Raw genomic sequence first — 21,148 nt, forward strand, 5'->3', positions numbered from 1 at the left:
CAGGACTCCCTTCCACATGGCCTGATAGATGCTCATCTTCTCCTGGCGCCCAGGCTCTCCCTGGACGGGCACCAGGACGCCCGCTATGCAGCTGGTGCCCTTGAGGTATCTCTTCACGTCTTCCTTCCGTTCAATCTGATCTACTGTGGCTCTGCCTTCTTCCAGGTCCTCCAGGGTCTGCTTAGTGATGACCTCCGACCTCAGCAGTTCCTGTGCTGTGACCTGAGTCCTTAGTCCTCGGAACCAGAGTTGCCTGTTTTTCTTTTCCTTTTCCGAAATCATCTGTAGAATGAGCCCTACCACCTTCTGCAGTGCCCGGGTTGTGCCCTCTTTGTATAGCCTAACTAGTTCTATCATCTTCTCCTCAGACACATACTCTGAGTTCAGCAGTTCCCACAGGGATCGCCTCTGGCCTCTGTACCTCCCCACGGTCACTTCTACCTGCTCTGCCTCCAGTGCCCTTTTGGTGGCCTCATCAACATATTCCATGTCCTTTTTGTCCTTGACCACTGGGAACAGAGCCCAGCCTGACTTCTCCTCCTGCTGGCACCGATCCTGCAGCTCCTGGTATGTGACCTTTTCTTGTGTGTTGGGATCCACAAACCTTTTCCTCATGTGCTTTTGGTCAGCAATGAGAACCAGACTGTCGTCGCACAGACAGCCCCGCCGACAGGCTGCATCCAGAGGGACCCGATGGTGGTGCAGTGGGTCAATGACTCCACCCGTGGCCACCTGCACCTCTAGCAACCTCAACGCCTCCTCCCTTCTGATTAACTTCCTCTCCATGGCCTGGAACAGTGGGATAGTCTCCCCTGTGGCTGGGTCTTTGTAGCCCTTTGCTGCCATCTCTGCATTCACAAGTCTCTCTCTCAGGTCTTCACCCACCAGGCCAGCTGCTATGGCCTCATCCACACACAGCCTCTGGTGGGTGCAAGGGTCCATTAGGTACCCGGTGGCGGCCTGTGCCTCCAGCATCTGAGCTGCAAACCCTGCGGGGATGAGCTCTTCCCTGCTGGCCTCATAGAAGCTCATGACCTTCTGGGTTAGGGGCGCTATCACTCCAGCGATGCAATTGCTGCCCTCCAGGTAGACATTTACATCCTCCAGCCGGCGGAGGTCCTGGCACCCTCTCTCTCCACTGCGGAGCGCATCCAGAGTCTTCTTGTCGAGGATCCCAGAGTTGAACAGTTCTGCAGCTGTCACATCGCCATGGATACCCGGCACCTTGAATATTTGACTTTGCTTTTCCGTTTCTTCCACGGTAGAGGTAATCACCTCCAGCAGGTTCTCCAGGCCTATGTTCTGGGATCTGTACTCCCGCAAAAGCTTTCTCCTCCTTCCTTCTGTAAAATACTGGGAAGATAACAGGTCCCACACAGACACCATCTGGCCTGCAAACTTTCCTACGTACATTTTCACAGTTCTGGATCTCAGAGCTTGTCTTGTGGCTTCATCAATGAATGTGTAGGTTTCTCCTTTCTTTACAATTTCCAACATATACAGGCCAGTCTCAGGGTCCTCCACACAGCGCTCCAGCAGCTGCAGGTAAGTGAGGTTCTCGTGGGTGTTGGGGTCAAAGAAGCCCTTGGTGTCATCGCTTGGGTCCGCCAAGATGCGGTTCATCTCCTCATTGAAGTAGCCACGTTGGTAGGCCACATCCACAGGCACACGGTGGCTGTGCACAGGGTCAATGATGCCACCCGTAGCAATCTGGGCCTCCAGCAGGCGGATGCCGTGGTCCCTGACAATAAGGTCCCTCTGCATGGCCTGAAAGAGAGAGATCTGTTCTCCCGTGTAAGGGTCTGTATAGCCGGTGACAGCCCGCTCGGCTGATAACAGCTTCATGTAGGTTTCCTTGCCAAACATCCCTGCCTGGAACGCTTGCTCTACAGTTAGCTTCCGGTTCTCCACAGGGTCAATGATGAAACCGGTGGCTGCCTGTGCCTCCAGCAGCACCAGGGCTGTGCCTGGCCTCAGAATGTGCCTTCTCAAGGCCTCTGGGATACTCATCTTCTCTTTTGTATCCTGAATAAGGACCCCGGCAATGAAGTTGCCTCCTTCAAGGGACCTCCTCACACTGTCCATCTCTGTCACTTCCTGGACCGTCCTCTTCCCCTGATTGAGCTCATCCAGCGTCTGCTTGGTGATCAGCTGGGACCTAAACAAGTCCCCAGCTGAAACCTGCTTCCGGAGCCCTTTGAAGGTGGCCTGCGGGGGCTGCTTCTCGGCGGCTTCCACTAGGGTGCTGAGCATACTGATGACCTGTCGCAGAGCAGCAGCCCTCCCTGAACAACAAAGCGCCACCAGCTCCCTCCGCTTCTCCGCCCCAACATACTCAGAGTGTAGCAGGTCCCAGAGCGACACGCTGTGTCCTTGGAACCTCCCCATGTTGATGGGAACCTTCATAGCCCTCAGTGCCACCGCAGTATGGTCATCCACTTCAAGCACAGTGTCCTGGGGCAGGGGGAGCAGCCACAGGCCGGTGTCGGCATCCAGCACACAGAGTTCCTTGAGCTGCTGGTATGTTACCTTCTCACGGGAGTTGGGGTCAAAAAAGAGCTTGTTTTCCTTCTCAGTGGCGGTCAGCACCCGGCTTGTCTGCTCATCCAGGAGGCCAAGCTTGTAGGCCCCTTCCGGCGGCAGGTGCACTCCGTGGACGGGGTCCACAACACCCCCCGTGGCCAGTTGGACTTGCAGGAGAGGAAAGGCCTCACGTTGGGTTACAAGCCCCTTCTCCATGGCCTGCCACAGGGAAAGGGAGCCTCCTGAAAAGGGGTCTGAGTACCCCATCACAGCCTTTTCAACTTGTCTTAGCTGTTCATTCAGCTCCATGCCCACCAGGCCAGCCTTCACTGCACCCTCTACTGACAATCTCTGGTTGGTTAGAGGATTGATGAGGAAGCCAGATGCCACCTGGGCCTCCAGCAGCTGCTGGCCCAGGCCTGTGGGCAGGAGGCCATCTCTTACAGCCTGGGCAATGCTCAACTTGGTCCCCGAGGGCTGGAGCAGCACCCCGGCCACGCAGCCCGTACCCCAGAGGCAGGCCTTCACCGCAGGCTGTTCGGCTACCTCATCGGGCGACTGCATGCCCTGTGCCAGTGCTTCCAGTGCCTCTTGGGTGATAATACCGGCATCTCGTAGCCAAGTGGCAGGGACCTCACCCCGTGGACCCGGCACAGTGATGCGGGCCCGGGCCAGGAGCTTCGCTGCGTGCACCCAGCTGCGCACAGTGTCCTGTAGCTGCGGCACAGAAGTCTTCCCGACCCTCACATCCTCAAGGTAGCCCCTGCGCTGCTCCTCGGTAAAGTGGCAAGAGGTGAGCAAGTCCCAAAGGGACAAACCGTCTTCGGTGCCAGCTGACGCTTGCAGGGTCTCCTGGATCTGTGCGTCCGTGGGGACATTGGGAGTATCTTCTGTCAGGGGCAGGAGGCGAAGCCCAGAGACTTTGTCCTGGAGACACTGTTCCAGAAGCTGGGCATAGCTGGTGTGGCCCCGGCCATCGGGTGTGGGAAAGGTCTCAGGAGATCTGGACAAGGCCTCCTCCATCTCTCGATCAATGCAGCCACGCTGGACCGCCACAGGCATGGGGAGGTGGAGGTGGGTTGTGGGATCAACGACCCCTCCTGTGGACACCTGGGCCTCTAGTAGGCGGGTCGCCTGCTCCACAGGGACGAGGCCCTTCTTCATGGCCCTGAACAGGGACACCTTTTTTCCAGAAAAGGGGTCTCTGTAGCCAGTGATAGAATGTTCTGCTCGCTTCAACTTGCCATATACTTCTGCTCCCACGACTCCCCGGCACACGGCCTCATCTACTGACAGGGTGTCCATACTGCAGGGGTCGGTGATCGCTCCAGTGGCTGCCTGCGCCTCCAGCAAGGCCAAAGCCGTACTAGGTGGCAGCAGCTTCTGCTTCATGGCCTGGTAGAGACTGATGCGCTGGTTGGAGGGCTGTAGCAGCACACCACCCACAGTGCCCGAGCCCTGAAGGTACCTGTGAACATCCCCCATCTGAAGGAGAGCATCTGGGCTGACCATCCCTGTCAGCACCCGGTCCAGGAGCTCCTGGTTGATGATGTGGGCCTCTAGGAGCTGGTAGGCAGTGACCCGGCCCTGTAGGGCAGGCAGTGTGATATCTGCCCACCTCCTCATCTCTTTCTCCAGCAGCTGAGTGACCTGCTCCAGCGTGATCTTGCGCTGCCGATAACGCTGCAGGAGCTGCCTCCTCCAGTCCTCTTGGAAATATTCAGAGTTCACCAGCTCCCACGCAGAAACTCTCTGCCCCCGGAACCGTCCGTATTTCACGGAGAGCAGTAGATTCTGGAAGGCCTGCCGAGTGGAGCTATCCACCAGCTGGGGGCGTGTACTACTGAGGGGCAGGAGGTGCAGGCCCGTCTCGGAGTCGTGCACACAGCGCTCCAGGAGCTGCAGGTAGGTGAGATTTTCATGTGTGTTGGGGTCAAAGAAGCCCTTGGTGTCATCAGATGGGTCCAGCAGGATAGCGTTCAGCATCTGATCAAAGTAGCCACGTTGGTAGGCCACGTCCACGGGCACACGGTGGCTGTGCACGGGGTCAATGACACCACCGGTGGCGATCTGGGCCTCCAGAAGGCGAATGCCGTGGTCTCTCACAATGAGGTCCCTCTGCATGGCCTGGAAGAGGGAGATCTGGTCCCCAGAGTAGGGGTCCGTGTAGCCAGTCACGGCACGTTCTGCAGAGAGCAACTTGGCATATACATCGGGCCCAATGACACCAGCCCTCAGTGCCTCCTCCACAGAGTATCTCTTGTTCTCTTTGGGGTCAATGATAAAGCCTGTGGCAGCCTGGGCCTCAAGCAAGATCAGGGCAGTACCAGGCCTGAGGAGCCCTTTGCTACGGGCCTCATAGATACTAAGACGTTCCTGGGAGTCAGGAAGCAATAGGCCTGCAATGCTACCTGTACCCTGCAGGTACCTCTGCACTGAGTCCAGGCTGCCCACATCTTGGGCTGAGGTCTGTCCACGTTCCAGCTGCTCAAACAGGTCCTGATTGATTATCTCAGCTTTCAACAACTCTCCTGGTGTCACGGTGTCCCTCAACCCAGCAAAGGTGACTTTGGCAGTTGCAGCAGCCTGCTCAACAATGTTCTTCAGCTCGGCTGCCAGCTCCTCCACTGACAGGGCCCCTTTCTGGTGCCGCTGGGCAAGCATTGCCCTCTTCTTAATGGGCACTGCCTCAGAAAAGAGCAGTTCCCAGAGGGAGACAGGCCGGCCCTGGTACCTCCCTACAGAGATGGAGGTTGTAGCCTTGCTCAAGGCCTGTCGAGTACAGTGGTCGATAAATGTGGGTCCCTGGGGCTCTTTTGCATGGGACATTCCAGGGAGAGGCAGGAAGGCAAGCCCTGTCTCTGGGTCAGTGACAGAGAGGGCCAGCAACTGTTCATAGCCAAGACGATCATGTGTGGTAGGATCTGAAAAGCACATTGCCTGAGAGAGTTGTTGCTGAGTGTCTTCATCCAGACAGCCAAAGCGCAGGGCAGCCTCCAGGGGCAGCCGGAATCTGCGGGCTGGGCATATAAGCCCTCCTGTGGCTAGCTGGGCATCCAAGAGACGCAGAGCCAGTGGCTGGTCCACAAGTCCCTTCTTCATAGCCTGGAAAAGGGGGATTCGGGAGCTGCTAAAGGGGTCATAGTACCCAGTCACTGCCTGTTCTGCAACCAGGAGCTGCTCATGAAGTTCTGGGCCAACCAGGCCAGCCTTGACTGCCTCTTCCACCCAAAGACGCTGGCCTGTGGTTGGGTGCACGAGGGTGCGGGTGGCGGCCTGAGCCTCTAAGAGTTGTAGTGCAATACCCTTTGAGAGCAAGTGTTCAACCGTAGCCTGGAAAAAGCTCTTCTTGTGACCTCCAGGCAACAGGACAACCCCCACTAACCCTCCGGTGCCTTCCAGATAACGTCGCACCTCGGGATGTGTGCCCACATCTGACACCACCAGCCTGCCCTCCTGCAGGCCTCGGACCATCTCCTCGTTTAGCACTCCCGCCTCCAGCAGCATCGACGCACTGGCTGCGCCAGCCAGGGTGTGGAAGGTGGTCTTTAAGGGCAATAGGGGCAGCCCTGAGCTGGGGTCTTGCACACATCTACCCAACAGCACAGAGTATGGCAGCTGCTCCAGCGTGTTGGGGTCAGAAAAACCAGGGGTACCCATACTGGGCTCTGACTCCACCAGGCTGAGCCATGTCTCCTTATCCAAAAGGCCCTGCTGGCAGGCTAGCTCTGGGGCTACTTGCACACCCTGGGTTGGGTCCACCAGGCCCCCAGTAGCTAGCTGAGCTTCTAGCAATCTCCACCCCAGGGTCCTGTCTACAACTTCTTTCTTGATGGCCTGGAAGAGGGACAGCTTTTCACCCCCATAGGGGTCGGGATAGCCAGTAACCGCACGTTCAGCAGCCAACAATTTCTCCTTTAGCTCCAATCCCACCAGACCCCGCCTTAGGGCCTCAGACACAGGAAGAAGCTGACCCTGGGCGAGGTCCACGAGACCCCCAGTGGCTGCCTGGGCCTCAAGCAAAGCCAGCCCAAGCCCAGTGGGCAGGAGGCCCTGCTTCATAGCAGCATAGATGCTCTGAGTCTGCCCCGAGGCCTCCACATATAACCCAGCAATACTTCTGGTTGTGGTAAGTAGGGCAGCCTCTGCTTGGGGCCTTGAAGGCATGCTGGTTCCCAATTGGTTCTTCTTGATTTTAGGGACAATGAACTTCTCACTCCCATTGACAATGACGACATCATGAGGTGGGGCCTGGCCGTTCATCGTGGACAGCTGGTGGCACAGAACTTGCTTAAGGTCCGCTTGTGTCCTGTAGGGGACAGAAAGAGTCAGTCAGTCCTGGGGATCAGACACAGGTCCTTCTAAGTTGCCTGAGCTCTGAGAAGCCACAGAGGTTCATGGTAGCCAAGAGCCCTCCAAAGGCACAAACAAACTTCATTGTTGGGGGAGAAGGTCCTGACCAGCAAGTCCCTTCGAGAGGGATTAAGACAGGCTGCCCTAGCCGGGCGTGGTGGCACATACCTTTAATCCCAACACTTCGGAGGTAGAGGCAGGTGGATTTCTGAGTTCGAGGCCAGACTGGTCTACAAAGTGAGTTCCAGGACAGACAGGGCTACACAGAGAAACCCTGTCTCGAAAAACCAAAATCCAAAAAAAAAAAAAAAAAAAAAAAAAAAGACAGGCTGCTCTTGTGTTGCATGCCTTTAATCCCAGCACGAGGAAAGGAGAGGCAGGCGGATCTCTATGAGTTTGAGGCCAGCCTGGTCTACAGAGCGAGTTCTAGGACAGCCAGGGATGTTATACAGAGAAATCCTGCTCAAACAAAACAAAACCAACAGAAACAAAACTAACAAAAAAACCATGCAAGAGAGCCTGAGCACGTTTTTGAGTCCACTGTCACTGTCTTCAGACACCTGAAGAGAGCATCGGAACCCGTTACAGATGGTTGCGAGCCACCATGAGGTTGCTGGGAATTGAACTCAGGAAGAACAGACAGTGCTCTTAACCACTGAGCCATCTCTCCAGCCCCGCTGTGCGCATGCTTTTGAGACAAGACTGTGCCCTACTTTAAGTTACACTACATTGTACCAAACAGTGTTTGTTTTTGTTTTTCAGGCTATACCTTGCCCTAGGAGACACCATTTTGCAACTTGTCTTTTGCCATTTTGAGGGAAGTAGATGGCAGGCCCTGGGTGGATCCACAAACAGCGCCATCTGCCAGGCACCAGGCATAGCACAGACTGAAATAACTTACTCCTGGGAGTAGAAAGGAAGCCACCTTATATATGTACCAGCATGAGATGAGACTGCAGGTGCGCGTGGGTGTATTAGAACCGTCTCAGGGAAAACAGGCCCAAGAACTTATCAGACATGCCGGTCAAAAAAAAAGGGTCTACCTCCCTCACCTGGGTCCCATAAAGTGATGGACACCTAACTCTGTGGTGACCTGGCCTCCCAACACCCAATTACCAGATACCTGGTATGTGCATGGGGGACCAGCAAGCAGAGGCTTCCCCAACTGTGGCTGCAGCGTTAGCTTGACTCTATCCTCTGCTGCTGATACGCTCCACTTGACTCCATGTCCATCCATCTTTCTGTCCCTCTGGACCTGGACCTGCCATTTCCTCTTCTTGGATTCTGCTTTGACCTTTCACCTTTCACCTCTCACCTTGCAGGTAGACTCTACAGCTTGGCTCTCAAACCCTGACCGAGGCAGCTCCCTCCCGACACTGGTCTTACGTGATCAGCGCAGCCTCTCAGAACTCTGAGGGCTCTCTTTGGTCCAGCCGCAGCCTCTTTAACTTTTATGCATCCTCTAAACCACATATAAACGTATAAATACATAAAGAGATCAACTGTGCACTGTGCGATAAGTGAGAAAAGCTGCTTTAGTAATTAAGATGGGAATAAACGAATTTGTCTTCACCGTAGCTGGATTACCGGAGTAGGTGGAATTAGGTGGCAAATGCTTGCACTTCGAAACTGCTGAACCCTGTGAATTTGTTGCCATTCAATACATTCTGACAGTGTAGAAAGACATAAACATGTCTGTCTACATTTCTAGCATAGTACACTCCTAACACATACGGACCAGAGGCCAGCAAGGAGCTACTCCCTCTCAGGACTCCCTGTGGAGCACATCTGGCTTCTATTTCAAGCATCCAGGATTCCAGTGCAATAGGGCTTGGGGGCCTTCCTGAGCACCCGTCTTCCCAGGCCTGCCTTATTTAGACTCAGATCTCATGGGTTAGGCCTGCATGCCTGCCTGGGTCCTTGGTCACCTAGCTTCAGGCCTCTGTCCAGGAGTGGAGCTTTTGAGCTGGGCTGAATTGATTGCCCAGAAAGGCAACTCAAAGTCCTAACCTGCAGGACACAGCTGGGACCTTATTTGGAAGCAGGCTCTCTGTGACTGTAACTAAGGTGAGGTCATCCTGAAGCCCTGCTGGCCCAGATCCAGTGCACCTGGCCTCTCCTAGGCAGTGGCAGACTTGCTCAGGGAGAAGACAACGGCCCCGTGACCTGAGTCTGCACACCGTGTCCTCTTCTTAGCCCACAGCCTCAGCATTGCCAGAATGTTCTCTCTGCTCACAAGTTCCTCAGGGGCTGCCCCTAGCACAAGCTCTGGGAGACGCCTGCCTGCCCCTCCCCAACACACATTTGCACGGTGGGTGGAGCTTAGCAGACAGACTTTGAATCTGTGTGCCCAATGAATCCAGAGATCCTTGGCCTGTTGCCTAGATTGCTACAACCCACGGCTTGAGCCAGCCAGTCCCGGAGTCGTCCTTCTGATCACCTAGTGCTCTTACACCTCTCTCTCTCTCTCTCTCTCTCTCTCTCTCTCTCTCTCTCTCTCTCTTCTTGGTTTTCTGAGACATGGCTTCTCTGTGTAGCTCTGGCTATCCTGGAATTCATTCTGTAAACCAGTCACCTGCCTCTGCCTCCTAAGTGCTAGGATTAAAGGCATGCGCACAGCCCGTCTGTTCTTAAAGGCACTTCAGTGGGGTAGCTGCATGCTGGATGTCCACTGGCCTACCTCACGCCCGTCTAAGCCCTCGTGGTTTTGCCATGGGACCTCAGAGTTCATCCTGTCACTTCTCAGCCAGACTTCCTGTGGCTCTGGTTTCTGCACCATGTACATAGGAGTCCTCCACATCACCACCTTTAAGGCTCCTCACCAATGCCTACACCACATGCAGAATGTGGAGGACAGAAAAAGGGGAGCAAGCTTGGCTTGCTGGGCAGCATGGCCAAGGCAGGTGCATAGCCTATCCTGTGGATGATAAGTTGGGTTTTGGTATCACATGATCTGGTAGAATAGACACTGATCAACTTACGGAGGGTTATAAGTTAGTGGTCCCACTAATCCTTTGAGAATTGCCCTATCTGAGGACCTATGACAAGCTCAGCCTCTTGATATGATTTGGGGAGTGTCTGAAAGCTATCAAGTCATGGCTCCTAGGGATACTATGGGGATGGCACTCCAGCCACAGTTTTGACAAAATGTCATTCTTTCATTCCCTCCTGCAGGCTGCTCCTGAGCCTTCTGGAGTATCCTACCGCCAGCCTGCTGCTCCGAGTCTCAAGCCTCAGGCCTACAACCTGACAGGTATCTGGACAGGGTCAGCAGTGTCCACCACCAACCTGCAGCAGAGCAGACAGAGCCCAAGTTGCCAGCATCAGGACCACCACTCAGCTCTTCAGGGGTGGGATATGCTCTCAGGGTACAGGGTGGGGCATGGGAAAAAAGTATAAGACACAAGATGGAAGGAAGGGGTAAGGACACAAAGGACTGAGAGTGACCAGTTGGGCGGCTACATTGTTAGGGGCACCAAACCAGAACAGTGAATCTCAACATGGAGTAGAACCCATCGGCCAGGATGAATCCCAAGTCAGGGTGGTCAGGGCTCTAACTTAGGAGGAATGTCTTCATTAGTACATCCCGAACTCTCAAACCCCTTGGTGCCCCTGTATCTTTGGATGTTCCTCCTCATAGTCAGCCTGTCCCCTGCAGGGTCCAATGCTTGTCTCCCACAGCTCACCCTAGCGGCCCAAAAGGAAGTCAGGAACCAACCCAAGAGGGTGGCAGGGGTCAAGCATCAAGCTGGCCAGGGAGAAGACCTCCCAGAACAAGAGGACAGTCAGAGCATGGTGGTAAGGACCCTTAGAAGCATGAACTAGGCTGATTCTGGAAACTACTGTGGAAGGCTGTGATTCTCTAAGGAAGGCAGCCAGGCATGGACAGTTTGCTGGTGACTCCCAGGCTAGTCTGGACTCATCTATTAGATTGTAGGCCCTGGGTGAGGTGCATAGACACAGTAGTAGAATCCAGCTGCTAGTGATGCCTCGAGGAGCCGGAGGGGGGCAGCCAAATGGGACTAGCCACACAGAGTTCCAAAAAGAATTAGTAGAGCAGGTATCCCTAGAAGAGGTGACAGGGCTATTAACAGACACACGTGTGAACAAGAACCCCAGTCAAGTGCCTGGGGTGCAGGTGCCACCCAGCCTCCAACTCCTCGGCAAGAACGGATCTCAAGGTCCACGGAAGGAAGCTAGGGCAGGCCAACCCCCCTGGAGAAGAGCTCTGGTCAGCCACTCATTGACCGTACCTCGGCAGTGACATGGGCCAGTTCCTAGAGCTTGAGAGTGACTGGTGTCCTGCATCAGCTTGGTGAGGCCACAGAGCTACTTTATGGTTGTCTCGTGTCCTTAGGAAGAATGACCTAAGGAGTTCCTTGGCTGTGGAGAGGGAGGTGTTTATGGTGGGAAAGCCAAGAGGTCAGGGAACCTGACCAGGGCCCCTTTCACTGCCTAACAGAAGTGGCTGACACATGGGGTGTGGGACAATGGTTAAAGGCACAGCATAGACTTCTGTTTCCAGGTGACGCCCTGCCATCTGAGCACCACCTCTAGGACGTAGTATTTCCATTCTAAAAACATGGATTTCCCATAGAGCTGCTGGGTCCCACAAGAGCTACTCAGGCCCAGGAAACCAAGAACCTAGAAGCAATTGCCTATATACAGGGAGAATGAGTTCCAGGATCCATAGAAAAACACTTGTGAGGGTTGCTCCACCATGATGTAGTGGTCCTCATAGCCATGTGGTAAACGAGAACATACAGCTACTCTGGCCAAATAGAAGACTCCCAGGGAGGGGGGTCTGGTCACGCCCTAGTGACCCCAGCCATCAGTGTGTAGTGAGTCAATGGCATTTATTTATTTTTTTTTCTAGATGACTGGATGAGGTAACAGACACCCAGTCCCGAAAGCCACTCTAACAGGGGCAGGTCCATCCCCCAGACCTTCTTTTTTCCTGTACTTCTTCGAGTAGGCACCCAATGGCATCCTAGAGACTGCTTCTGAGTTCTGCCCAGACTTGCCTATTTTCAGGGACAAGTTAGACAGCACGGCAGACCAGCCTCTCTACCAACCTGCCTTCTGTCCCTTCTATGCACTCTCTAAGACCACTTCTAATCACTCATTCCGGGCGCTGCTTCTCAGCATTGCTTTGGGTACCTTTGTTGCCTACCTAAAAGCACTGAGTTGGGGGGGGGGGGATCACACATGGTGGTGCCCACGACAGGGCACAGAGGAGAGGCCTGTGGGTGGTGGAGGCTGGTGTCCCCTATGTGGGTAGATGAGGGTGGGGATCCAGGGCAAGCAGTTCACTGCCCAGAAAAGGTGGGACACAGAGCCTTGGAATGACAGTTGGGACAGAGCCCTGCCAGAAGGACATGGTCTTGAGTGGCTCCTGACCTGGACATGGACAGCCAGTTCTGACAAGCATGCTTTGTGCGGGGGGGGGGGGGGGGGGGGGGGGGGGGGGGGGGGAAGGGGGCGGGGGGGGAGGCAAGGCCTAAGAAGACAACACCAGCTTTAAGCAAGCAGGCTCAGGTTTCCTGAACAAAGAGGAGATTCAGGGTGGGAAGCCACTGACAGCGATCCAGAGAGCAGGGACTCTGGGGAAGGGGTGGGGCCGAGAGAAGGAGTCCCGGTGTGTAAGATGTGCGGCCTGTGGTTACCAGCCACTCCCTGTTGGCTTGTGGGTGACCTTGGGCCTGGTATGACTCTCCCTGGGCCCCGCCTCTTTCCAGGAGCATAGAAGAGGAGACAGTTGGCATCTGTGCCTGTTGTCTGGGAAGACAACCAGAGACATGGATAAAGAAGTCAGGGTACCCCAGGGGGTATAGAGAGCTCCATCAAGGTGGGCAGGAGACCCAGGTGGTGTTGATAAAAAAAAAAAAATCAGGGTCCCGGGCTTTGGGCAACAGCATAAGTAAGTGAGGGGCTGGGGAAGGCACGCAGCACATATTCCCCAGGCAAAGAGTTACGAGAGACAAAGCTCTCCCTGTCTCCCTTGAAGCCCACCACAGGATTCCCTAGGTGCCAAGAGAAAAGAGGGTCAGAACTTCTGGGGTATTGGACACCTCCTATCACCACACTGAAGGGTGGGTCCCTCGCCCCAGGCAGGGACAAGGATGGGCACAAGGGCCCACTACTACTGTTGCTTGCTCTGTGCTAGATCAGAACAGAACCAGGAAGCCAGGCACATGGAGCCCAGCGCACATGGAGACTGAAAAATCTGGCCTTTGCCCCCACTGAAACCAGCATCAAGAAGGGCCCCAGAAGTCAGTGACCTCGTGCCAAGGTTGGCACGATAAGCAAGTGGGGGTAGGGACGAAGCCCTGCTCTCCCCCCCCCCTCCCCGTCCTCTTCTTCCCAAGGGTCCCAATATCACCCAAGGGCTATATCCCTGTGGCTGCTCACCCTGGATGGACAAGGATTACAGCACCTGCAGGGCCAAACAGCACACCACACATCTGCTAGAAACCACTAGATACCCCCCAATCCCACACCCTCGCGCGACCGCACAGCAGCCTGGCAGGGTCCTCAGTTTCCCCACTCGATCCCAAGACTCAGGGGCCTCCCAGAACAGGTCCCGCGACCCCTCACTAAGTCTGCCTGGGGCCGCTGGCCTCTGGTTCCCACAGTTTTTCAGTTTCGGGTCTCCAAATTGCCCTCATTTCCCCACCTGTCGTGACACAGCTGGCGCGGCGTCCTCCGTTTCTCCGCTCCCTCCACGCCTGGAGCCCCGCGCCACAAGCATTTAAATCGGCGTGGCCCCTCCCTGTGGTGACCCAAGTCCCTTCCCCATTGAGGGCGGTAGGCGGGGCTGAAAGCCAGGTTGGGCACCCCACAGGACAGGTGGAGTGGGCAGGTGAACTAAAGCACGGGGCAGGGCTACCTCTGAGGAACTCAAGCTGGGAGAGGCTGTGGAGTTGCAAAGTCCCTCCTTTCCTCCCTCCCTACTACAAGTCATTGAAAAAGAATGCTGGGCCGGCGCTGGGGGTGGTGGGGGTGGTGGTGGAGAGCAACGTGCTTCAGGCCCTGTGGCTTTTGAATGGAGTTTGCAAGGGAAATGAAGACCCACCAAAGAGAGTTTCAGTTCCCCAAACTCCTCTTTATTGCTGAGAGTGAGAGACAGTGGTGGCGCACGCCTTTAATCCCAGTACCTGGGAGGCAGAGGCAGCATGGTGAGAGACACAACCCCACTCTGTGTGCTCCCAGCTCCTGCTCAGTCCCGGAGCATGCTCTGCCACGGTTTCCTGTCCCTATCTTCTGGATCTTGGAGTCTTCACAGCTTCTCCTCAGTGGGCTGCTCTGAGGTTTTGACCTTGTAGGAGCTGGGGTCTCTGTGGTCTTTGACAATTGGCAACCCTGTCTGCAAGGGGTGAGCTAGGCTTCATCTCACCATTCAGCTCCCTGCCATCCCTGCCTCCCCCCCACCCCTGCCCCTGGGGTTCAAATAAGTTCCTCAGTCCATCTGGAGGATCCAGCATAAGGAGAACCTAGCATCAGGAGGACCTAGCATCAGGAGGACCTAGCATCAGGAGGACCTAGCTCCTGGTGCTGAAGCCCATCCCAGCTCTCACCTTCTGAGACAGGGGTCTGCTAGTGCCCATTCGGATGGAGGTCCAGAGCCTCAAGGTGATGACCTCGGGGGCTGGCACACTAGGAGTCCAGCACAGGAACCTTTCGTGGATCTTCTGGCTGGTTCTCCCCTTTGCTGCTCAGAGATCCCATGTCGCTAGGCCAAAGCCGATGGCACACCGCTCCTGCCCACCACCACCACCAGGCCCTGATGACTTGCATGTCCCTACCTACCCCAGCTCTCACCTCTGACTGGGTCATTTTTGACCAGAAATTCATCCAGAGCTGCCCAACCACCTCCAACACGAACCATCATGGCACCTCGCACTGCCTATGGAGCACAGAGGTAGGGGGAGTGGGGTTATGACACCAAGCCTTCAATACAGGCGTTGGGGGCACTTCCTGGAGCTCCATCCTCCCCACCATTACTGGCCCACACTCACACCTGCTCACCAAGGCTCCCTGGACCTTGGGCCGGCCTCTGGCCACTGGTGCACTTGTCCCTTCCCTGTTCCTTGCTCTGACCACGCTATTGGGCTGTTTCTGGACACTGGAGATCCCTGGCTTGAATGTGATGGAGAGCTTGTGGAGAGGCCCACGTCTCCCCCAGTTATAGCTAGGCCAGCCTTGTCCCACGCTGTCCTGCTCCCCAGCTGCCAGGATGCTATCCGCAAGGTCCTACTGGGAAATGTTTCAGTGCTGCCTGTGGCTTCGGTACAAAGCACACCCCAGACCACTTTATTTTATAACCAAGGCGACACAGGCAGCCTCTCCACAAGACTCTGGTGTATGTTGGCTCCCTGCTGTGAGGTGAGACCAAGTCCTTGTCATGTACCCAGGAATGGACAGTGTATGGATCTATCTGCCCTTACCTGTCCCTGGTGGCCCTGTTCCAGCTGTCTCCACTGGTCCCTTTTGTCCTGGTTCCTCTTGCTATGCTCTGGCTTCCTAAGACTCCAGTTCTCCATGACCTCTGACCACCACGGCCTCCAGCTCAGTTCTCCCCGAATCTTCCCCAGGAGGCAAGCCTTAGCTCTACTCGTCAGATCCCCAGGCGGTCCCTGGTCAAGACTCCTCAAAGTCAGTATCTCCCTTGGGGCTTGAGTCCAGTACTTTGGGGTGAGGGCCGGAGGCATCTCCTCTAACACCCAGTTTTGGGCTTGTACCACCTATGCATTAGGGAAAAATGTTAGGGAACTTGGAGAACCCCATGGCCAAAATTGCCCACCACTTCACCTCCTCTCTTGAGCCAACATCCTTGTCCCCCAGAGCCTCTCAGAAGCCCTGCCCAGCACTTTAGGCCTTCCAGCACCTCCAAATGGTCTTACATAGGGAGTGGCTCAAGGACAGATGTTTCCAGTGTCATTAGGCTAACCCTGGATTGATCCACAGTTACAGTGCAGGCCAGAGCCACTGGTCCCACCTTGATCCTCAAGGATTCCGCTTGGCTCAGTCTATGGGGGCACAAGACCAACTTCTCTACAAGGTGGCCCACAAGCAGCAGCACCCCTTCCAGGGTGTGTATCCTGGAGAAGAGATGAACAGCCATGAGCAGGCTAGAGGGCCAGTGTGAATGGGGTGGGAGCAGCCGGCGAGCAGGCTCACCTCTTGCAGGAGGGGCTAGACATGGCAGCCTGGCAGCCCTGCAGGTCCATCAACAGGCCCAAGTGGCAGGTGCTCCCATGGTCAGCAGCTCCTCTCCTTCCGAGCCACGACACCGCCAGGGTTTGCTGTCCCCACAGGAACTCCTGCCGTCAGAGTAGCCTGCTGTACTATTGCTTTTCCGAGTGGGAAAAGTTGAAGGGCAAACTCTTTTTGCCTCCATGGGTCTCACATCTTGAACCCTCTCCTTTACTCTGTTCATCCTGTGCCTCATACTATCCATCACCTTAGCAGGAGGACCACACACGCTGGCCCAGTCCTTCTACCCCCTAGGCCTCTTCAGTGTAGGGAAGGCAGACACACCCCTCATTGTGCTGATGCTCAGAGCAAGGTGAAGAAAGCCAGCAAGGTCCTCCCTGTGGTTGAATTGTATCCACCATCACCACCACCCGTTCCCATGATGAAGTGCCAGCCTTATAGAGAGGCAGTTGCATGTGCAACTAGCAGTTTCGCATGTGATCACAGTGGAATGTAGGCATCGATGTGGCTGCTGCCCTTAAAAAAGATGGGGGTCCCCCAACAACTGGAGCAGGGACTGTCCTGTTCTCCTAAGACCGCCTTGTCCGGTCTCGGTGGGTGAGAATATGCCTAGTCCTGCAGTGACTTGATGTGATAGGGTGGGTTGATACTCAGGAGGGGCCTCTTCTTTCTCAGAGGAGAGAGGGAATTTGGGGAGGGTGGCTAGATGAGGAGAGACCTAGAGGAGGAGGGGGGAGATGTAAAGTAAATAAATTAATAAATTAAGGGGGAAAAGAGGGGGGATTGGGGGACTGGGAAGATAGCTCAGCTGGTAAAGTATTTACTGAAAAGCACGAGGGTCTGAGTTTGATTCCCTAGCATCTATGTAAAAAACAAACAAAGAAAACAAATTCGTACGTGGTAATCCCAACACCGGAAGGGCAGCGGCAAGATTGCAAATAAGAACTTCAGGCTCAGGGAGAGAGACTCCGACTCATAAAATAAGGTGGAGGGCCAGAGAGACGGCTCAGCGGTTAGGAGCACTTGCTGCTCTTGCAGAGGGCCCAGTTCAGTGTCCAGTACTTAGGTCAGGCATTTCACAACTGCCTAGAACTTCAGCTGCAGTGGATCTGGTACCTTCCTCTGGTCTCTGTGGGTGTCCACATGTATGTATGCATACAAGTGAGACACACACACAATTAAGGACTATATATATATATATAATATTTATATAATATATGTAAAATTTACTATATATATGTTTATTTATATAGATATAGATATAGATATAGATATAGATATAGATATATATGGAGGAGAGTGCTGGAGGAAGACACTAGATGCACTAGATGTCAACTTCTGGCCTCTACATAGGTGTGCACAAACACACACCCATAAACGCGCACAGATAGAAGGGAACACAACGCACCGAGTGCTCAGGAAGATGACACCGTCCACGGCAAGGGCCGACCAAACCCTCCCCACAGCTCTCAGGAGCCAGCCCTGTCCATTTCACACTTTTAACCCTCAGAACTTGGAGCAGTCAATGTGTAACCACAGTTTGAACTTCCTGGTTGGTGACAGCCAGGTCTAGTGGCCCTGGAGACCACCAGAGTCCCAAGAATGAGCAGGAAATCTGAGAGTCAGGGAACGAAGTGGAACTTCCAGGCAGACAGCAAACCTCAAGAAGGGTGTCCTGCACCCCAGCCACACCCATGTTATGGAAAAGGGGGCCACACGGAGGCCCACTCTTGCCTCTTTGTTACAATAAACGCTGGACAGTCCCAAACCGTGAGTCACAAGTGAGTAAATTTCTTTCTATCTTGGTCCTTACCTAATTTCTTTCCAGCTGTTGCATAAATAGGGCTCATTCATAGCAATGTTTTCACCTTAATTAAGAACTCTATTTGCTAGAAAAGGCATGTAGCTACATCAGCCCTTACCCCTACCCACACAGCCTGGAGGCTCAACAGTGCTGTCCAAGGAGGGGCCATCCCTGCCTAACTGTCAGGGATGGGCTGATCTTAAACCCTGACCTCACTGGGAGAGCTATGACCTTAAATGGGGATTTGAGGCTGTCTGAAGCTGGGAGCAGAGCCATGAAGTCGTCACTAGCGATCCCTCTAGCTGGCTCCAATGCCCATGCCCTTTCCCCAATAATGTCATATTATCTTCATTCCCAGGGTCCTCTGACTCCGTTCCTTCTACCGGTAAACAACAGCTCAGCCTCAGAGTCCCCTAGTTGTCCAGTGTCCCCGTGGTCACCTCTCCTCCCAGGAGACTCTTGGCGATACCTTCTTCTCCCAAGCTTTTTGAGATACCTGTAAACCTGGGTTCCAGTCCCTCTCAGGCCTCAGCTTCTCAACGGCTGCCTGATCTGCCAGGCCACACGAGATCTGCACAGCCGGCTCCCATATGGCCTTCGGCCAAACATCTTGTTCTCGCGTCTCTAACCAGTGCCCTTCCAGGGGTTTCGTATCAGCCTGAGGCGTGGCTAGGGAGAGATGTGACCACCTGAGAGCCCGCCTTGGCAAGACCTCAACAGTCACCCCAACCCTCGGCTTCTTCACAGGAAGGCACCCTTCCAGCCCTAGAGCTTAATCCTACCCCTGGGCCTGGCAGAAATGTCCCAGGTATCCCCAAGGCCCTGGTGTACCTGATGAGAGGCTCTGTTCCCAGATGGTCACTGCAGGTGCTGCTGCCTGACTAGAGGTCTCTGCCCACTGTGCCAGCTGCTCAAGCCGTTCTGCTAACTGGACCAGCTGGACAGTCAGCTACGGGAGGAAACGAGCGCTATTATAGACAGCCCTGGCTGGGGACAGAAAGTACTATGTACTCCCAGCAACTCTAGCTCCCTGGTACAGTCTCCTCAGAGGGCGTGAGGTTGGCTGGAGGTATTTCTTCTACCTGGATTCTAGGGGGTTACAACCACCTGCTTCAGATCCTCGAGCTCTGGAGGTGTTGAGGCAGACCCCTCCAGTTCAAGCTGGGCCTCCGGGCCTGCTGGTGGTAAGGGCTTGGAGGACTCTGTCCTTTGAGCAAATAGTAGCTTCTGCCAGGCACAGGCGGCTTGTGACTCAGTCAGCTTGACACGCTCCTGGAACTGATTCAGCTGCTGTCGCACAAGCCGAGCTTGATCACCTGCAGCCAGAGGCAAGAGGCCAGAGAGGAAATGCTGACATGGAAGGAGAACCGGCAGCAGGGATGAGAACACTCGAAGGGGCCCTGGGAACCATCAACCAAGACAAAGACATTGAGGCCTTGAACTCGGGGCCTAGGTCCCTGTACCGGGAAATGGCACAGATGTGGTTCCCTGAGCTAAAGGCAGGCCTTTCAGTGGGCTTCAAAATATGAGCCCTCAGCACTTCTTGCCTGGGGTGGCTGTCCACCTGTGTGATGACGGGGCTGAGGTCCACTTACTAGTGAGAAGCTCTGCCAGCCTCTGGCCGGTTTGCAAAACCCTTTCCAGGTCCCTGGCGCGTGCCACAACCCCCTCACATACCTCCTGTGAACAAACACAAGGCACTGAGCCCGTGACACATCCCACAGACTCCCACCCCAAGCCTGGGCCATACCTGGAGGTAGGGCAACGACTCCTCAAGGCCCTTGGGCCCCAGCCGCAGCTCAGCCAGCAGCTGTTCACTCGAGCTCAGCTGAACCACCAGAGCCTTGCAGGCTGTTTCAAAGCTCTGTGCTGCTGGGACAAGCTGTTCCAGGAGCCTCCACCTTGGGGCAAAGACAGAGGAGCGGTCAGCAGTGCCCTTTCCTGCCCTAGGACCCTCACAGTCCCCCGTCTGTGGCTTCACCTGGTTTCTGCCTTCTGTACCAGTCGGTGCCATTGTGTGCACAGCTCTGATGGGTTCCCGGCCTCTCGTAATTTTGGCTCCACGTGTGGTGCGCGCTCCTTCAGAAGCCGCAGGAGGAGCTGCCAGACATGAGGTGTGTGTGTTGGGGGGGAGGGGGTTCTGGGGTCCCTGCCCATCCTCTCCCCACTGCCCTGCCCCCCTTATTAATCAAGGGTTACTGGCCAAAGAAACATTGGCAGCTATATGTATTCAGCTCACTCCATGGGCGGGCAGGGGTGGCAGATCTATTGTATTTAAGTACAGGGTAGTCACTATTATTTGCCAGTGGCTTGGTGGGGGCTCATAGAACAAAGTGTCCCCCCACCTGTCCCTATCCCCTGGCCCCATACCTCCTGTTCCCGCAGCTGAGAAGCAGCCAAGGTGGCATCTGCAGCCAGAGGTCCTTGTGTAGCCTGCAGTTCCCCCATGCCATCTAGCCAGCTGCGCAGTGTGTCCAGGGCTGCTAGAGGTGCCTGCAAGAAGGATGGACTCACCTCGTCTGGCCTCCGCTCGAGCTCCCCACACTCCAGAGCGGGTCCTGCCTCACCTGGACTGGCTGCCCTCTTGGCTTGCAGGGCCCCATCTCCACAGCCTCTGTCACTACTGTCTCCGTCACCACCGTCTCTGTGACCTCTGTCACCTGGACAGCACAGGAGCCCCACCAGGCCCAGGGGACCCCTGGCGGAAGCAGGCCGTGAGGAGCTTCGGATCTCGGAGAGAGATCCCCTTGTGTTCTGGGGTTGGTGTGAATCCTGGGGCTGAAGCGTGAGCGGTTCCTCCTCCCCCCAAGGCAGCCAAGCCTTGAAGCAGGGTTTCCCATCGTGGATGCTGAGCAGGTTGCAGGGGTGTCCAGGACAACCAGAGCAGCCCTACAATGGCAGAGGGTCCAATTCAGGACCAGGGGATCCACAGGCCCACCTACCCCCAAGCCTTACATAAGCTGGTGCTGGACCTGGGATTGGGTAGATGTATGGCCTAGGGGACTGGAGGGAACAGCACTCACCTCTGTCTATCCCTGTACACCTACCTTCCTTCCTTCAAGCCACTGCTCCACCAGCCCCAGACAGTCTGGCCCCAGCACTTTTCTTCCTCCTGTTTCCTAGGAAACCCTGTACCCATCCTCAGACATGTGGGTGGGGGAAGGGCTGCAAGGGGAAGGGGCTTCTAGCTGGAGTTTCTGGCCCTTCCCAACACCCCAACACAGTTCCCGTACGTGTGTGTGTGTGTGTGTG

At 55.2% G+C, this 21,148-nt stretch overlaps 2 protein-coding genes across 2 annotated transcripts in view; both read right to left on the reverse strand.

The window, feature by feature from the left end:
* Eppk1 (epiplakin 1) overlaps positions 1 to 13,561 on the reverse strand; it is a 19,571-nt gene extending 6,010 nt beyond the window's left edge. Inside the window, exons 1-2 of the mRNA XM_029547863.1 lie at positions 13,553 to 13,561; positions 7 to 6,832 (exon numbers count right to left, since the gene is read on the reverse strand). Of these exons, the coding sequence (XP_029403723.1) occupies positions 7 to 6,786 (6,780 nt within the window). The 5' untranslated portion in view covers positions 6,787 to 6,832; positions 13,553 to 13,561. The remainder of the gene's footprint in view (positions 1 to 6; positions 6,833 to 13,552) is intronic.
* A 399-nt stretch (positions 13,562 to 13,960) lies between these two features.
* On the reverse strand, positions 13,961 to 20,736 carry LOC110335144. Its single transcript, XM_029531075.1, has 15 exons — positions 20,464 to 20,736; positions 20,267 to 20,389; positions 19,878 to 19,996; positions 19,647 to 19,797; positions 19,492 to 19,576; positions 19,004 to 19,212; positions 18,728 to 18,845; positions 18,393 to 18,565; positions 16,057 to 16,199; positions 15,875 to 15,977; positions 15,324 to 15,620; positions 14,905 to 15,129; positions 14,698 to 14,782; positions 14,454 to 14,587; positions 13,961 to 14,242 (listed from the first exon to the last, which is right to left on the reverse strand). The coding sequence occupies exons 1-15, from the start codon at positions 20,734 to 20,736 to the stop codon at positions 14,156 to 14,158; spliced, it is 2,325 nt and encodes a 774-aa protein (XP_029386935.1). The 3' UTR covers positions 13,961 to 14,155.
* Between the last annotated feature and the right edge of the window lie 412 nt (positions 20,737 to 21,148).

Source organism: Mus pahari, chromosome 17 (assembly GCF_900095145.1).
Source record: "Mus pahari chromosome 17, PAHARI_EIJ_v1.1, whole genome shotgun sequence".
NCBI lineage: Eukaryota > Metazoa > Chordata > Mammalia > Rodentia > Muridae > Mus > Mus pahari.

Coding starts and splice junctions, on each gene's coding strand:
- LOC110335144 (XM_029531075.1), bottom strand. CDS start 20,736: ATGGGAAACCCTGCTTCAAGGCTTGGCTGCCTTGGGGGGAGGAGGAAC. Junction 14,588..14,697: donor CAAAAATGACCCAGTCAGAG/GTGAGAGCTGGG, acceptor ATCTCTGAGCAG/CAAAGGGGAGAACCAGCCAG. Junction 14,243..14,453: donor GCAGACCCCTGTCTCAGAAG/GTGAGAGCTGGG, acceptor CACCCCTTGCAG/ACAGGGTTGCCAATTGTCAA.